General features: G+C 39.5%; 1 protein-coding gene across 1 annotated transcript; it reads right to left on the reverse strand.

The window, feature by feature from the left end:
- Window positions 1-1691: 1691 nt before the first annotated feature.
- stambpb (STAM binding protein b) lies at window positions 1692-14738 on the reverse strand. The gene is made up of 10 exons (XM_036578300.1): window positions 14554-14738; window positions 12247-12488; window positions 10786-10861; window positions 10569-10664; window positions 8915-9308; window positions 6742-6866; window positions 6485-6622; window positions 4831-4943; window positions 4090-4189; window positions 1692-2188 (listed from the first exon to the last, which is right to left on the reverse strand). The coding sequence occupies exons 2-10, from the start codon at window positions 12447-12449 to the stop codon at window positions 2132-2134; spliced, it is 1302 nt and encodes a 433-aa protein (XP_036434193.1). The 5' UTR covers window positions 12450-12488; window positions 14554-14738; the 3' UTR covers window positions 1692-2131.
- Between the last annotated feature and the right edge of the window lie 3134 nt (window positions 14739-17872).

Genomic DNA, 17872 nt, shown 5'->3' on the forward strand with positions numbered 1-17872 from the left:
TGAACTACAAGAAACTACAGGCATGGAGTGTAAACAACACATAGGGTTTGAGTTACTGGTGTTACTTTGTTAAATTAGTGACTTGAGTAGAAGTAAAAGTATCCCATACAAGTAGCTATTAACATGTAGAATGTATGTTGGTCTCCAACGTCTCTGCAAACTTTAGAAAACGAAACATTGTGATATGAATCGTCCGTCATCTTTAAATATTGTGATATTTTTGATGCATCGCCCATCCTTCGTTGCAGAAATATATTCTGTATGCAGTGGTGACACGTTATAAAGATTTTATAAGAAATCTAAAAAAAACACTGCATCTTCTCTTTGAAGGAAAAGTGAAACAAAATGTGGTATTTTTTCGTATTGACAACAGTTAAAGTGAGTCTGTTTGAGTTGGTTTCTCCCATTATTTCAAAAAATACGCACGGAAGGGGCCCCGAGCGAGTCCTCAGTGAAAGGGGGTGAATGGGGCTAAAATTGTTAAAACAAAAAAAAAATTAAAAATACGAAGGAAAACCAAAGAAAACCAACCAGTACGTTTTTGCTCTTCTACAGCAAAAAGGTTTTAGGTAGTAGGACACTAGCATTGCAGCTACTGAGTGCTGATTGGCTGGCGAGCTGATCGGCTCATTGGCTGAGTGAAGCAGTTCATGCTCTCTGATGTCATTAATGTACATGTGGCGCAGCTAGAAAGTCCTACAACTGGAGTTCAAAGTGCTCACAAATACAACAGCAGTGTTGAAATGTTTTACACTACTCTATATAAAAAAATAAGCATTTACAAACTTGAATATTCACAAAAGCGCCATAGGAACCCGTTCATTTTGGATTCACTCGGGAGCGCCCTCTAGCGTCAGACAAACCCAGCACACATAGCTGAATGGCAATTCTCACTATACATTCTCTGTTATTGCTGCCTAGGGCTGAACGATTTGTACAAAATATCTGCGATTTTTCTGATCAAGTTCTGACGATTTAAATGTAATAATATATTTAAATTAAGCTCCACATCCTTTTTTGGCCAAGAAGTTTAGCACATGCAGTTTTTCAGGCTTAAATCTAAATGCTGAACGTAGTGACCCAGACGGCCAGACTGCTTCTCCACTTGAAGCTTCTTAAGACAACAGTGAATAATGTAAGATATCAAAATCACAATTTGAAAATTGCTGTTTCGATTAAAAAAATCGCTCAGCCCTATTATTAGCCAGCCATTAACAAGTCTTCCTTGGGATGCATGACTGGAATCAGAATGTGTTGCAATTTTATGATGTAAATAATATGAGGCAGGTAAGTGGACTTGCACTGTATTTAAATGTTGCCGGTACAATAATAAAATATACATGACTCAGTGTGCTAAACATTGCCAATATAGCACTGACAATAAAGCACGCTGTTTTATGTCTTTAGTCCACACAGTGTGAGCCTCAGGTTAAAAAAGGTTGATAAAAATTGGCCACTGGCAAATTTGGTTGTAAAGCAACTGAAATCAGCCTTAAAATCCCTAGTTTTCCCTCGGATAATGAAGTAATTGGATAAAGAATTGCTGGATCAGTACTAATATACAAGTTCAGAGTTCAGCCAAATGCCAGCCTGCTCTGTAACAACATGCAAGATGACATCCTGTCTGTTAAAGACTTGTATGGACAGACATACAAGAGTTCATTAGTCATACAACTTGTTGGGTCTGGAAATAATTTTAGAAACACCAGGTTTCTCTAATTTTATTTACATAGATGAGTTATGTTAGTGTGAAACACAGTTGCCATCATAAAATTCGGACAAGGACGCAATGACACTGAGAATGACTCACAATTAATACAGAACAAATTAAACAATCAAGTCAGTCTGCAGAGTGAAAGGAGGCAAAGTTACAGTTCCTTAGATGAGCGTACGTCCCTGAGCTCCCAGCAGATGTCTCTGAAGACTTCTTTCTTAGAGTGTTTTCTTTTCAAAAGTGCTTATCGCAGACAGACAGTCGCAATCCCACCACCTGTAAATGCTGATTGGTCAAAAACCATCCCACGGTTAGCCAGTGCCGGTCCACACAGCGTGTTAAGAATAATAATGGTATATAGCTGCTATCCGGGATTTAAAATGCTTCATTGTACCGATTTTCTGGTTTTGGAGCAGATCAGCGCAGGTCTAGCATTGTGACGGTGCCTTCCGTGATCACAATGTGGCTGCCACCCTGAGGACGAGACAAGACGACAGAAAAATGCCAAATTTACCAAATTTAGTTTGAGAATTTGCACAAAGACACAAAGTGTCAACAGCCAGGTTTCAATCCATGTATTTTTATGTGCATCTTAACATAAATAGACTTGCAAAATTTGCATAAAAATCTGTACACTCGCTTGAGGCAGATGAAAAGCAATGCAATAAATTACAATAGAAACACATTACCTGAATAAAAAATAAAAATGTAAATAGAAATATATCCATATTATCAAAAAAAATCAGTCATCATTAGGGATTTGAATTCCTCTTAATTTGGATATTCAAGTATTCATAAGAGTTAATGAATACATATGTTTGTGGATGAGGTGTCAATGTTCCTTCATCAGAGAAATATGTTTCCACTGTTTGGGGACCTGGTTAACATCAGCTAGGGTAAATTAGCCTAGCTAGCGGAAATGTCACACCAAAAGCAACAGCAAAAAGGATCTCAGACTTCAGCATCGTAGGCATTGTTTTATTATTTAATAATAGCTGCAGAAAATCAGTAGGTTTTTGTTTTGTGTGAGTAACGGCGGCTGCCTCTTCAGATAAGCTGATGAGCTGATACTAACTGGCACAACGTTGGATGCTGTGAGGACCCGTTATCTTCTACAAGTTGTTTTCTCCTCAGTGGACCATGTGTCAACATGTTTCTTTGTCAAAGAAAGACATTTTCACCAGCTGGGTTTCTCTGCTCACTCTACTCAACAATCTGATGGAAAATCTCTGTTTACATGCTCACTACAAGTAATCAGATCCAAAATTACAAGCATGCGTAGAACCACTTAGTGTAGACGTTACCATGACAATGAGCATCACGAGTCCAGTCAGAGTGAGACGAGCAGCCGTGAGGAGTGTTTGTGTTTTTAATAAGTTTAAAACTGCGTCAGACTCAGGAAAACGTCCTTCACATGTCCTTATTAAAGAAGGCAGAGAGGAAGACGTCGTGTTCTGAGACACATAAGCTGGACGTCCGTCCCACCGCCGTCTTTTAAAGATCAAAGCATAAACTTCGTCTCCTCTGCAGACCAGTTTCTGCTCCGCCATGTTGACCGTTATAAACTTCCACTATGACGGGACACACATGCGCAGAATGTACTTAAACTTTCCGATTGGGAAGGTAATCAGATACAGGCGTTTACACGGATATTATTCTTCTATTTAACCGATTATTTACAGGACGACTCATTCAATCGGATAGAAATTGTATTCCGAATGGCCTCAATCAGACTAGTTTATTGTAACTGAGGTGTAAACATGGACGTATTCTATTCCGATTGAGCTATTCGTCGGATTATTAACGGATTATCAGGCTGCATGTAAACAAGACTTTTTGTGGACCTAGTTAACATCAGCTGGAGTAGTTAGCCCAACTAGCGAAAAAGTCGCATCAGAGCCAACCGCACCAGCACTGCCTTCTGTTGTGTTCTTAACAACACGTCCTTGGCAATGTGCTCAAATTCAGGCACTTGGGTTTTATAGTAGCAAAGTTTAATATACTCACAAACCTGTCATATTTCACAGTCCTGTTAAAACATAAAAACCGGCATTGCCCTGAATTGTTAATCTGTATATATTTTCTGTCTTCCTGTAATAAAACGGATACCCAAATAGTGATTCCAGAATTCGTATACTGGCACCTTGAATGGTTAACCGAGTACTCGAGTGCCTGTGCACAGCAGCGTCTTTCGCCTGCCAAACGTGAGCGAGTGAGTGAGTAAATTTCAAGCCAGGTCCATGAGGGGCTCTGCATCTACAAAACTATTAGAACTAAATACGTCTAGATGTAAATGATCATACATTTGTAAGTATAAATGCCATCCCAAAAACCTCTTTGCTGCATCTTGCTGTATCCATGTGACCGACACTTACGATAAACAGGGGAGGCTCTTTGGAATGAGGGTGAAAGCCTTTCTGTGTGCAGGTGGAAATCTCCTCCATTCCATAATCAGTCAACCTGAAGTAGCCCGTCCTGTAGAGCAACCACAACCAAAGATCACAAATTGGTGGAAAAATAAGCCTGATGCAAACCATACAAGTGAAATTTCAGTGCAGCAGGACAACGAATCATACACAACATATCACTGACAGAATGCCCAAGTTCAGGGACACCTGACCTTAAAATGTATTCAAAAAAAGAAAAAGCAACATCATCTTCAGTTTGCAGTAATTTCACATATTAAAGACTAAGCAGGTTTATTCAGAGGAAAGCTATCACATTATTATCTAAGTCACATATTTGATCGACTTGTTGTGATGTCAGCATTCAAACCTCCCAGATGTTTAAACCACCTTTGGGCCAAAAGGGTTTCAATGGATGCTTTTAACAATGGTCAAAATCATCATGTAGACAAAACTTACTCCCATAATTCTGAAGCTAAATATACCAAACAGATTAGCACATATCTATTATATGCTAACCTATACTGGTATATTTTCCTACTTAACTAAAAGAAAATTCCAGTTTTATAAAGTGGCAAAGTGTCTCCAGTCTGTCGACAGTGCAGTTTTTCAAAGGAACAGTCTGTGAAGGCATGACAGTAAGCTGACAGCAAGAGAATAACGTACGTGAGAGGAATACGGCATTAAAAATGTGAAAATCAGAGCACTGACTCGTTGAATTTAGGCGAGCAGACAATGGCAATGGCTTCTGGCAACATCAGCTGGTAGGAGCAGTGAGTGTGAAGATCAACACTGGAGAGGAAAGCCGTTTGAGTCGGGTGTGTCTAAAGAGGGGAGAGAGTGACAAACAAGCAGAATGAGAAAGAGAGAGAGAGAGAGAGAGAGAAAGAGATGCCTAGAGTCAAAAGCAGGTTTACTACAACATAACACAAGTTATTGAAAATACACTGAGATCAAAGTTTTCAAATGTAGAAGTCAAATACAGAAGTCAGGCTTTAAGGCAGCTGCAGCTGTTTTTAGCTGTGTAATGTACTTCCTTTCACTTTTATAGGTGACACTGTCATATAGAGTCAATTCCCCAGACAAGGATTAAGCCTAGTCCTGGACTCATTTTGAATGGAGATTCTATATTGAAAGGAAAATGTAGTACAGAACTAGGATTAATCCCTGTTGAGGAAGCCGAACCACAGTATCAGAAACCACATAAGCAAGTCTACCTGAGATCACTTAACAACTCAACATGGTTTAAGTCAAGAGTGTGATAAGTGTAATTTCCACTAATGATGCACCAAAACGAAAGAACGTTTTTAAGACACATGCAGCCAAAAAACAAAACTGAAACCTGAAAGAACATTTTTTCCCTAATTTGCTCTTTAGATTCTATTACTGATCAAATCGGCCTTCAACAGGACAAAACTGAGCCAACAATAAACACAAAGTTTACAAAAATAAAATGTATAAAATTATGACACTATATAAGCTATAAATGCCCTGCGATGGACTGGCGACCTGTCCAGGGTGTATCCTGCCTTCCGCCCAATGACAGCTGGGATAGGCTCCAGCACCCCACCACGACCCAGAAGGATAAGCGGTTTAGATGATGTATGTATGTATATAAGCTACAGAATGTGCAACGAAATCCAGCGTCCTCGACAACAGAGAACAGCTGCTCATCCGAAGAGGAGATTCTACTATTGTTTAGTTATCTCTGCACTTTTCCTCAGTCGTTTGCGAATGTCTTCATCATTTCAGGCTTCAGACAGTTGTTTTGTTGTATTCTGCGTATTAAGCAGGATTTCATGTTTTCAAGTGGTATCAAACCTGTAGTGGAGTTCTTACGTGTTGAGCCATCTCCTGATACTTCACCACGGCATGAACAGTGATTATGATCCTCTTGTCTAGAGGTAGAAATTGAAATAGATCCACACAGCCGTCATATTTTTACCCCACTGTATATCTGCTGCTGCTCAAACTGTTTGAATTAGTCTGTGCAAACCAGCACAGGAGAACAAAATGAGTTTTTAATCAGTATTTCTCTTTTCGTTCTCTTTCAAATGCTTTGTTAAGTGTTAGATCAGACACTCTGTTGTAGTATAATTTAATCTTTTGTGACAAACTGTGGCCGGCTGAAAACCAAAAGTGCTACTTTTGACCTCTTTCGGCTGAAATGTTTCGGTAGCCGTAATTTTTGGTGCACCCTTAGTTTGCCTACTGATAACTGGTGGAGTACAAGCTTCCATTACTTGTTTGCTACATTATACTTGTAGCCCCAGTGCAAAACGTAAGAAACAAACACTGGACACCTACATCTAAAGGAGAATCACTTCAATGCTTTAAGGTTTATATTGAAGTGGTTGTGACTTACGTGAATCCAGCCCAGTGTAATGAGATTGTGCTGATCCTGCACCAGAAAGAGCTCCTCCTCGTTCTCTGTGTCACAGTAATCATGACCTCCACACTGCTTAGGCACTATCACGTGAGTCACTGTGAACGCGTTCCTCGTCTGAAGCAGAAAGACCAATCGGCAAACAGTGAGCAAGGATATGGTACATAGTCTCAGGCTTCAGCTTCTCAATCATAAATATACTGTTTATTCTTTCATTGGTGCATTATTGGACGTACCAATTGGCCACAGAGTATACCGCACGTCTCCACAGCTCGGACTGTGTTGTTATTGGCCAAGTGTAGGAACTTGTTGCACAGCTCAGAGGGGACGGCTACCTGCCTCAAACCGTCCACCAGCGTACCTGCATTAAAGAGGAAACATACGTCTGCTTCTTCTCTGCTTTGTGACTGCAGATGTCTAATTGCCCAAACACTGCAATTTTCTTGTATTGTACATTTTTCCTCTCAGATCCACTTCTAACTTTTGTTACATGCACCAAAAAACAGTTATAATTCATTTTTGCATGACCAAATCTTCTTATCCCTTAGGATTAAACAGTTTTTGTTACTGTCCCTTTAAGACAGACATATCGTCATTACCAGAACAAAACCTTGTATCTCTGTTTTTGTCATTTATTTATTTTTTCTACAGAATTTGAAAATGCCAGCTGCCCTTTATACTGTATTAACATTAACATGAACATTTCATGACAAACAGTGATAGAATTGCTTCAAAATGACAGGAAAAAATCTTGTTCCATTAAATTTCCACTCACAGTTAAGAATGTTGCTTCATTACCATTTTGAAAATACGAGGTTGTGTGACCACAGCAATGATATCTACATGACATCTGCTTTGACTGGCTGCTCTGTATTGTGCCTCATTCAAAAAGAAGTTCAGGCTGAAACTTTCCTTATAGCTTCAGCGTTAATAGGAGGAGCTAAAGCGCTGCAGGCTGAATTGGCGGATATATGTAAACAACACCACAAATACGATGAATGCAAAACAGGCTGTTTCCTTTCACAAAAGCAATGAAAACTCTTTGCCATGATATGGCCACTTTAATATGTGATCTCAATATGATCGTTATGGGTTAATGACCATTGAACAGGGGTGGCGCCACACCTCCAAAAGTGGTGGCGCAAAACATATTGTTTCCAAAAAAGAAATAAAAAGGTTTGGATGATGGACTGCAAGGGCTAAAGTGGACTAAATTACACACATGGGTGTTTATTTATTGATCAGACGTTTTGCGGGGATGTAAGGGCTCTGTTAAATGGAGACGCTCATCTTTGTGAATACCAGATTAAGTTTAACCGATCAGGTCGCTGATGCTTGGCCAAAAATTTGTTCCACAATCCAAAATCAAACGCATATCATTATTTTATTGCTTGTCTTTCGTTATTAACAGCAGCTCACAGTGCAGGAACGAGCGCTTGCATCCCTGCAACACGTCTGATCAATAAACAAACACGTATGGGGAAAAAAAAGGTGCTCTAGTGTGGAATTCCCTTGTAAATTAGCGCGTCTCAGTTGTTTGATTCTCCCTGAATTCGGGTGGAGTCGCATGTCAAAACTGAACTAAAGTTGGACAGTCCGCACCGTCCACAGCAGGTCTGAAAACGCCTCCCAGCTGAAATGGAGGTTCTGATTTGGCGCTGCTGTTCGGTTTTACTCTGTTCGTGCTGGTCAGTGCTTCATGCAGTTTAGGGAAAGTGGAGGTTTTTATGCCGCATCCTGAACTGAAAAAGAAGTGGGGCGTCGCCACAGTACTTTGAAAAGTGCTGGCACTCGCCACCGTGGTTCCGGCGGCCCTGAGCCTTCAGCCTTTGTGTTTTTCCTGATAATCTGGGACTTGACAACGAGCTGATAAGTTAAATACTAAGAAAGTCTAAACAGACCCGTGATTAAGAGTGGAAAGATTAGATGACCTAAAAACCCCTCTAGCTCTGGGGGCTAGACAAAAAAAATTAAAACAACGATTAGAGTCACTGTCATAACAAAACCTCCCATCTCTGAAACTTTGTCATTATTTCTTTTGGTTTGTTAATCATAAAATGTTCAGACAACGTAAAATGCAGTTGGTGTTTCTAAATGTTTACAAGAAATAAAAAGAAAGAAAGAAAGTTTTAAGGGCTTGACAGTCGTGACCGTGACTGTACTGTGACAGCGACTGTACTGTGACAGCGACTGTACTGTATCTGCTAAAATAAAAGGTTCATTTTGGCGTAATATAAAAAACAGCTTGCAACAGCTAAAGTGTTTCGTTTTTTTACGGTCCAGAATTTCAGGACTGAGAACTGTTTTAATTACTGATAATCATCAATGTCAAATGACGAGTAAAAAGATGTGATGAGATTTGGCCAAACTGCCTAGTCCTAGTTATATAATGTACTACAGAAGCCTTACTGTTAGCTGTCCTGCCCACGGTGCCTGGCTTGAGTGAGCGGTCAAAGGTAGGAACAGGAGGTGGAATGGGCGTGGCTGGTGCTGACGGTGTGCTTTGATTGGTGGAGGGATACTGTGGGCTCTGAGGCGGTGTGGGGGATGCTGGGTAAGGCAGCGGCGGGCCCTGGATGCCAGGGATAAGCGGGGCGTTGTCGGGAGGCGATGTGGGCGTGCCGAACTCGCGGAGAACACGCTGACGTTCACGCTCATGGTCCTGCCGCCGGATCATCTCCTCAAAAACACTGAACTGCTCCTGCTCCAGCTGCCTCCTCTGCAGCTCCGCCACACGCCTCCGCTCTGCTTCCAGCTCCTTCTGCTTGATCTGCTCGCGCTCCAGAGCCGCATCCTTTTCTCGCTAACACAAATAAATACATCACGTCAAAATTCTACAGAAACCTACAGGCTTGTTATTAAATATGCTAATGTGTGTGTTAGCTTATTACATGCATTATTACAGTATTACAACACATTTTTGAGACTAATTTAAGTTTTATAACGGTTTGTTTTCTCTCCACTTCTGTGTTGCCTTCAGATGTTAGTGAATTAATCAGAAATAGTCTTTCAAGGTTTCAAGCCTATTCAAAATGTGTCTCAAACTATCTATGATAAGCTATAACAACTTTCATGAGGCCACATGATAAATACGAGGGCTCCACCAACATAAAATTTGTGTGGCCGATACTGATACCGATTTAAAGGGGCTAAATATTCCAATAACTAATAATATCGGCTGACAGACTTTCATATTTTAATGTACATTTCAATAGTTTTACTTCAACAGTGCTTTACTGGCTGACAAGACTGTCAGTCCTCAGTTGTCTTATTACTCTAAAGCTCAAATAAAAAGGATTATAGTCTTTAATAATATAAATATATTAGGATTATACTAGGAGTGGAGTCAAAATGCATTGCAATTTTGGTTCCTGATAATTACTTTTTTATTAGTTCTCTTCATAAAAACTTTAGAACTGTAGAACAAGTGTTGTTATAATGTTATTCACGTGCCGAAGTTTCAGGTAAGTTATTATAAACATGTTGATGGATGATTGTGATATAGTTCAACAGGAAGTGGTGGGAGACCGCGAGTTCAAATCCTGTCGCTGCTACAACCAAGACAGGCAATAATTATTGGCACATTATTGATGATATTTTTTTGCTGATTCTGATATACCGCAGGTTGTCGATATTATTGGGCTCCAATAAATACTCTGATAGCTTATTTAAGGTAAAAATCAATTATTGACATTTTTTATATCCTTACTCATAACGTGAAGTTTCTACTGTCTTCTTATTTTAAATTTTATCATTTAATGTTTACTGCTTACTATTGTGAAACTACACACACACACACACAGCTGCACCCAATGCAAATACGGCCAACACTGTAGTGTGACAATAAAAGAATCTTAAATATTTGTAGACTTTCTAAAAAGAATATTTAAGAACTGTTTTCACTGATAGTTGCACTTTGCTATTTGTCTTAAGATCCTTTGTAAATTTTTTCTTTGGAAATCCTCATGAATCCAGCCCCAGCTCTCTAGATGAACCTACATGAGCCCTGTTTTTAACAGGATGAAGAAATGCAAGAAATCTGCACAGTTCAGTGAGGACTCACCTTTTTGGCCAGGTGGTCAGCGTATTCTTTCTCGTATCTCCTGAGCAGGCACTTCTTCAGCTCCTCAGCCTGAGGGAACGCGATCTCTTTCAGCTTCTGCATCGGGGGGGCGGACAAACACAGCACAATGCTGACCGAGGTGTCGTGCGTTAACGGGTCATAATGCCATAACAGTATTGATTAGAAAGATGACACTGCAGCACAAAAACTCAGATACCTTAAGAGTGTCCTTCTTCTCAGGGATGTTGGATAACTTGTATTCTGGATGTTTGGGGAGCTTCTCGATGAAAAGCCTGGGGGTAATGGATGAAATCAAATTATCATAAACACTGCTAGAAAGCTGAGATGGCATATCGATACTGATGGGTATCTGTTTTGGGCTGATATCAGCAGAAAATGCTGGATCAGATATCAGAAAGAATTAATGTGATTCAATCCTGTAACAAATCTATCCTGAAATATCACTCACTCGCTCACGCACGAGGTTTGTGTGGGTTTATGTACCAAAAGCTCTCTTCATTCCTTCATTATACAGGCTGGTTTGGTTACTGTTGTTCCTCCTTATAACTTCAGTATAACTTCAATATTAATTGCTGCAGCTAAACTGCTGTGGGCTGATTTAGTAGACGTATGTAAATAAATGTTTTTTTGTAACATCACAAAATCTGTAACAAGCTGTTGAAGCTTATTCTCCATAAATGGATCCTTTGGCCTAGAGAGTGAATGGTACTTTTGGTAACTTTAACATTGCTCACACACAATTTCAGAAGCCAGATAAAATGGCTTTCCATAACATAGGCCCTTTAAAGAAAAATATCTGATCTGTATTGGTGTTACACAATATTTAAGAGAAAAAGAAAATGTTGCACTGTGCCATTCCTACAAGAAGAAAATAAAATAACAAGACAGATTACATTAATTTTATACTACATTTTTAACCTTAAAGACATTTCTGTAGACACAACTCTAAAAGTTTGGAACTCTCACAAGACATATGTCAAGCACTCTCAAATAATATTAAATACTTTTTATAGTTTAGCATTTCTATACATCTTATATTTGCATTAACAGCTGACACTGGTTTATTAGCATTTTATATTTAAGCTTGATTTATTTATTTCTGAATTAAAATGTCTTGTATTGCTCATTATTACATGTAATAATTGTATTTTCTTCCTTATTTAGTTTTACTTGTTTTCTCTTGTTGCTGTTTGTTGTTCTTATTATGACTTTTTTTGTTTTTATTTGCTCTTTTTCTGTAAAGCATTTTAAGATGGATTTTAAACCCTCTGCATTAACATTTGATACTGGTTTATAAGCATTTTATTTAATTATTTTTTACTGAATTGAAAAGCCTTGCTTTGCTCCTTATTACGTTTAATAATTCTATATTTTTCCTTCTTTAATTTCACTTGTTTTCTGTTGTTGCTGTTTGTTGTTCTTATGGTGACTGTTTTTATTGGTTCTTTTTATGTAAAGCCCTTTAAGCTGGATAAACCCTTATACAGTCCATGTGGTGGCCCATAATTTCTTCACTCTTATAACTACAGATTATATATTCATATCAGTTTCATATTCGTTACTAATTAATAATCATCTAGTTATCATCATCATTAAAACTGACAAAAAGAAATGCACTTCAGGTTTTTCTTCATGACTTTAAGCCCGTGTTTCTTACGTGATGTATTTGTTGTAGAGGACGAAAGCATGCTCCAAGTTCCCCTCCTCGGCATAGATGTGTGCCATGCGGATCATCTCCATGCCCGAGCGGAAGTAGCGACGGGCAGGAACGGCTTCGTTAACGTCCACCGCGCTGCCCTTCTTGGTCAGAGCGCGCACTCGCTCCTCCGGGGTTAAACTCACGTCAGCGTGGTCCAACATGGTGACGAGCGGCAGCAACACTCAGCAATTCAACTGCAGCTGAAGAAACAGACACAGACAGACTTCAGCTTACTCAGCTAACTTACTGTAAAAGATAGCAGATCAGCCTGAGAACACAGGCCAGCCTGTAATGGCTTATAAACAGGGGAGGAAAATAAAGCATCACTGAACGATTTTATATAAAATTGATTTTAACTGAATGTAATAACGTACGATAAAATATGACCTTGTGACTGAATCTGAGCACTTTTCAGCCACACAACCAGGCAAATAAAGTAAGATTTCTTCTAACATCAAGGGTATTCGAGGGGAATTCCTTCAATTTTCCCAACATTTCTGAATAATTAAATGGTTATGATGTAAACAAAGTCATTCAAAGTGGTCGTGAAACGCTCTGTCGTAGAGAAACCTGCAGACCAGGAGTTGTTCACAGTGGTGGAGATGGGAACCAGACACCTAATTGTAAAAGCAACCTCATAGAAAGTAATTACATAAAATGGTTAGGAATGCACTGCCTGATGTCTGACTGAGACAGTCCTTCATGATAGCTGTGGGAAGGTTTTAAATCATTTTTAAAAGCTATTCACAGCAGAATGGCACACGCAGTGTGTGGTGAAAAAAAGAAAATTTTTTTCTCAGATTTACCACTATTTTACCATCACATATAAAAACTCAGAAATCACGCACGTGTGGTTTTGGAAAGTAAATAAAATGGCTGTATTTGTACGGCAGACATTGCGAGCCCCGGTTCCTAATCAGCATTATAAAGAAATCTGAGTCGGTACGTTTCTCTACATTCAACCATTTCACATCAAACCACTCCGAATGACCTTGTTTACATCTCAACAATAGAATCATGCAGAAATTTTGAAAAATAGGTGGAACTCCCCTTTAACAGGGAGTAACAGTAACAGCCTCTACTCTTCTGAGAAGACTTTACACTGGATACTGGAACATTGCTTTGACAATCTGACTGCATTCAGCCACAAGAGCATTAAAGAGGTCAGGTAATGATGTTGGATCATGAGTTCAGCTCATCCCAAAGGAAACAGATGGAGCACCATCACTCCAGAGAGCGTAGCTGCTCCACAGCTCAATGCTGGGGGGCTTGATACCCCTCTATCAGACGTTTGCCACTGGACATAGTGACCTTAGGAACATATGCAGCCACTCTAGAGCATGTACAACCTATGTGTGTATTGGGTGCGCATTGATGTAGCTGAATTCCCTAAGGGGTGTCTTTTGGACATATAACATATAACACAGATGGGCAAGAAGATGACAGGTAAGAGACAGACAGATAGATAGATGGATGGATATAGATAGATAAACATACAGACAGACATGCAGATACAGAGTAAGTGCATACAGATAGACAGACAGTGAAACGAGGGTCAAATGTTTGTATGGTCAGTTACTTCAGTTGCTAAAAAAGCTTTAAGAGTTACACATTTTGGGGAGAGACAGACAGAGAAATCTACAAACAACCTCTCTAACCAACATAAAAACAGCTAGCTCGCTAACCTAGCTAAGGTAAACAGACAGATTTAGAGATAAATCCATTTTAAAGAACGCTGTTAGAGATAAAGTACAGGGGAATGTGTGCCTTAGCAATTTTAGCTAGCTGGCTAAGACGACACTGAAGAAGTTGGCTTCCTCTTCGTCAGCTTCTTGTTAGAATTGCCCCGTTCCACCTTCAAAGGTGCAGCAGTTACATTTCGGCGCCTCAGCTTTAATCGCCAGAATGTAACTGCTGCACCATTTAAGGTGGAACGGGACAATTCTAACAAGAAGCTGACGAACAACAAGCTGTCTTCAGCTACGTTTAGCTAAGGCTATTCACTCTTATCCGAAATGGTCTGTCCCTGAACACAAAACACCAGTCTCGCTTATTCTAATGTATTATTATAAACGGCAAAGTGGTGAATCGACTGTGTCTAAAGTGAATATCAGTAAATAAAAGCAAAGCCAGCGGTAACAGTAACAGTAGCTGGAACTACAACACTGGGGTTACTGGTTTAATGCGGACTAGCCGTTAGCTAGCGTTATGCTAACGTTAGCTAGCTACAGAGCTAACGAGCTGAAGAGCTTTAACCGTATTTACCCCGGTCTCTTTCTTTATCCTGCTCGGTTCTGGTGCTCGGTGGGCGGACAAATCAACACAGGTCGATAAAATCTTCCATTGCGGGACAATTCAGATCAACAACGTCTGATCTAAACAACCCGCTAGGGCTCATCCTCCTGTAGTGAAGCTCACCATTCACTCCCTCACTTCCTAGTGATGGGGAGTCGATTCGGAAAGAATCGGTTCTTCAGCTCCAACAGGTGTGGGAGTCGGGGTCGAACTCTTGGCCAGTGATTCTAAGAGTCGAAGTGCTTGGAATCGACTCCGTGTTTTTTCGTCGAGGGACATGAACTGCAGTTTGAGTAGTGTGGGTTTGTTTATTCCCCAGCTTTACACAAAAAAATGCGTTTTTTCGTAATTTAGGTTGCGATAGTCAATGATGAGAAACTAAACAAGGAACCAAAACCAAAAACAAACGATAATTTTCACAGAGCGTCGTAAAAAAGAGGACGAAGCTAAGATTTGCTCCTATGCGCCAACTTCATATTCAAATTTCCGTTCCACCTTAAATGGCGCAGCAGGTACAGTCTGGCTCCGGCGCACCGTTAAAGCCAAGCCGGGGTAACTGCTGCTTCTCTCAAGGTGGACCGGAAAAAGTCAAATAAGAATCTAGTGAATACGAAGCCGACTTAAACCTCGTGAAAACAGGAACAGGACAATACGGAGCCCCGGAGGGGACGGAGGTAAAAAAAAAATTAATTCGAGTGAACGTTTCGCAGTTCGTACGCACGTTTTCCCTTATTCGTGGTCACGATTTCTTAAATCGTTCCCTCGTTTTCTTTTAATCGTGCGCACGATTTCTTTATTTCGTGGGTACGTGTTTTTTAATTCGTGATCACGATTTTCTAATTCGTTCTCTCGTTTTCTTTTAACCGTGGTCATGTTTTATGACTGAATGCACGTTGTGTTTTGATAACAGCTCCCTGAGACCGTCTGACGGGTTTTGATGAGTTAGATGAACAGAGAAGCTCATCATGTCTGATTCTGATTTGGGGGGGTTATGAGGAAACTGCAGCTCCTCTTCACAGCAACCGGCCCAGGGTGTTTCTGCTCCCGCGACAAGCTGCGGTGTTAGAGACCATCACGCAATTACAGGACGAAATGATCAGCGTTTCAACATCCTCACATTAATATATCTACATCTAATCCACAGATCTATTAAACTCTCTCGCCATTTGACCTCATCCCACATGAATGTTTCTGTGTGTGTTTAATTTGAGTGTGTTGAAACGTTGACGCTGATCATTTCCTCCTGTAATTGTGTGATGGTCCCTAACACCGCAGCTTGTCGCGGGAGCAGAAACACTGAGGGCCGTTTTCTGTGAAGAGGAGCTGCAGTTTCCTCATAACGCCCCAGATCAGAATCAGACCTGACGAGCTTCTCTGTTCATCATCTAATCAATCTAACTCATCAAACCCGTCAGACGGTCTCAGGGAGCTGTTGGCTGTTTCTGCACAGGACAAATAACACGACCTGTATCTACTACATTGATTTTCCGCAGGAATCAAAAAAATAAACAACGTGCAAAAATGAAACATGACAACGATTAAAAGAAAACGAGGGAACGAATTAGAAAATCGTGATCACGAAAAAAACGTACCCACGAAGTAAAGCAAACGTGCGCACGTTTAAAAGAAAACGAGGGAACGGTTTAAGAAATCGTGACCACGAATAAAAGAAAATGTGCGTACGAACTGCAAAACGTTCGCTCGAATTATTATTTTTTTTTACCTCCTTCCCCTCCGGGGCTCCGTAGGATAAACATTATTGCTCTTCTAATAATTCAGCATACAGAACTGATTTTCTCATGACATCATTACGTGAAATAAGCTGAGATTTCGTCATATCGTCATTAAACGCTGTAGCTGTTAAAACTGGATAAAAGTTTAGGGCGGTTTAATCTCTGCTGGTCCCTTTATCACCGGCTCTGAAGCTGTCTGGGTTAAAGTGGAGTCGAAGAGTCGACTCGATCGATTCAGGCAGCAGGAGTCGAGAGACGGAGTCACTCCAGTGAATCCGGATCGTGTATCACTATCATCACTTCCCTTTTCCTGCTGTGTGTCTGACTAAAGTACAGCGAGGGTGAACAGAGGCACTCAGATCAGAGCCGAGCGGAGCGTCTGATACATGTATTAAAATACGAATTTGAAATAAAAATTGTTCTTTTTCTCTGTTGTATTTGAGGAACAAGCCCACATCATTTGTAACAAAATCTTTTTATTTTTGTATTTTCATTTCATCTCATTTTTGGGGTATGTTATATTTCCTATCAAAATACAAGTTGATGTATTTATGCCCATCCTCCACTCAGAATGCAGTATTTCTGAATCTGCATGTCAAACTTTAGACTTATTATCTCTGAATTCTAACTTACTAAGTCAATATTCTAGCATACTATGTTGAAATAAGTTGATAATGAGTTACTAACATTCAGGAAAATCAGGAATTTGATTAAGTATTTTATTATTGTGACATAAATCATTATTTCAACATAATTCAATTCTTTGAGATAATAATTCTTTTGTTGACGTAAGTCATAATTCAAGGGAAAAGCCATATTTGTGAGAAAATAAGCCATTATTTTGAGGAATTAAGTCATTTTTCAGGCCTCCCAGAAAAGTCTGATACAGCTCACAGATGAAGTCTCGATAACGTGCTTTTCAGTACTTTTAATATTTTTTAAAAACTGTGATGTGTCTAAAAATCATGTGAAAAAAATTTACTGTAAGGAGCTCAATCAAGATTTCAATATAAGTCAAAATGTTTTTGAATTATTTTAGTATTTATTATCATCATTTTATAATATATTTTATTTTTAACAATCCTTTTTAATACCTTGGTTTTTTAAAGAATTTTGTATTTTCAAAATATTAAAAATAGCATATTTTATTTTATAATACAACTTTGTGATTCACAAATGTGTATCTTACTTTGATGCATTCATAGTAATTTGTTTCTAATTTTAATCAAAGTAATTTGATTCATTTTTGTCCGTCTCTGAGTATTTGCATCCCCAAGCCCACCTTTCAATGGCTGAATATGATTTTTTAGAGGAAGTTTTGAAACTCCAGATCAGATCTACTCCTGACTTAATACTAAACCTGATACTGTCCACAGCTCATCCCAGAACTCACTGCCACAGTGCTGTGGAGGCCTAACAGACAGAATGGTAACATTTGCCTTATTAGAAAACAATGAGCTGCTTTTTGTGAGTCTGAGTCTTTTCTGGTTTTCAAAGTTAAAGCTTTTTTTTACACCTATGACATTTGTTATGTCTGAGATCAACTTAGACACAAC

This window comes from Colossoma macropomum, unplaced genomic scaffold, assembly GCF_904425465.1.
Source record: "Colossoma macropomum unplaced genomic scaffold, Colossoma_macropomum, whole genome shotgun sequence".
Lineage (NCBI taxonomy): Eukaryota > Metazoa > Chordata > Actinopteri > Characiformes > Serrasalmidae > Colossoma > Colossoma macropomum.

What these genes read in the sequence shown, in the direction of transcription:
- stambpb (XM_036578300.1), bottom strand. Translation starts at nt 12,449, where the DNA reads ATGTTGGACCACGCTGACGTGAGTTTAACCCCGGAGGAGCGAGTGCGC. An exon ending in GTATACTCTGTGGCCAATTG is followed by an intron (nt 6,623 to 6,741) that starts GTACGTCCAATA and finishes TTTCTGCTTCAG; the next exon opens with ACGAGGAACGCGTTCACAGT. An exon ending in AAGAGCCTCCCCTGTTTATC is followed by an intron (nt 2,189 to 4,089) that starts GTAAGTGTCGGT and finishes TCTCGTCCTCAG; the next exon opens with GGTGGCAGCCACATTGTGAT.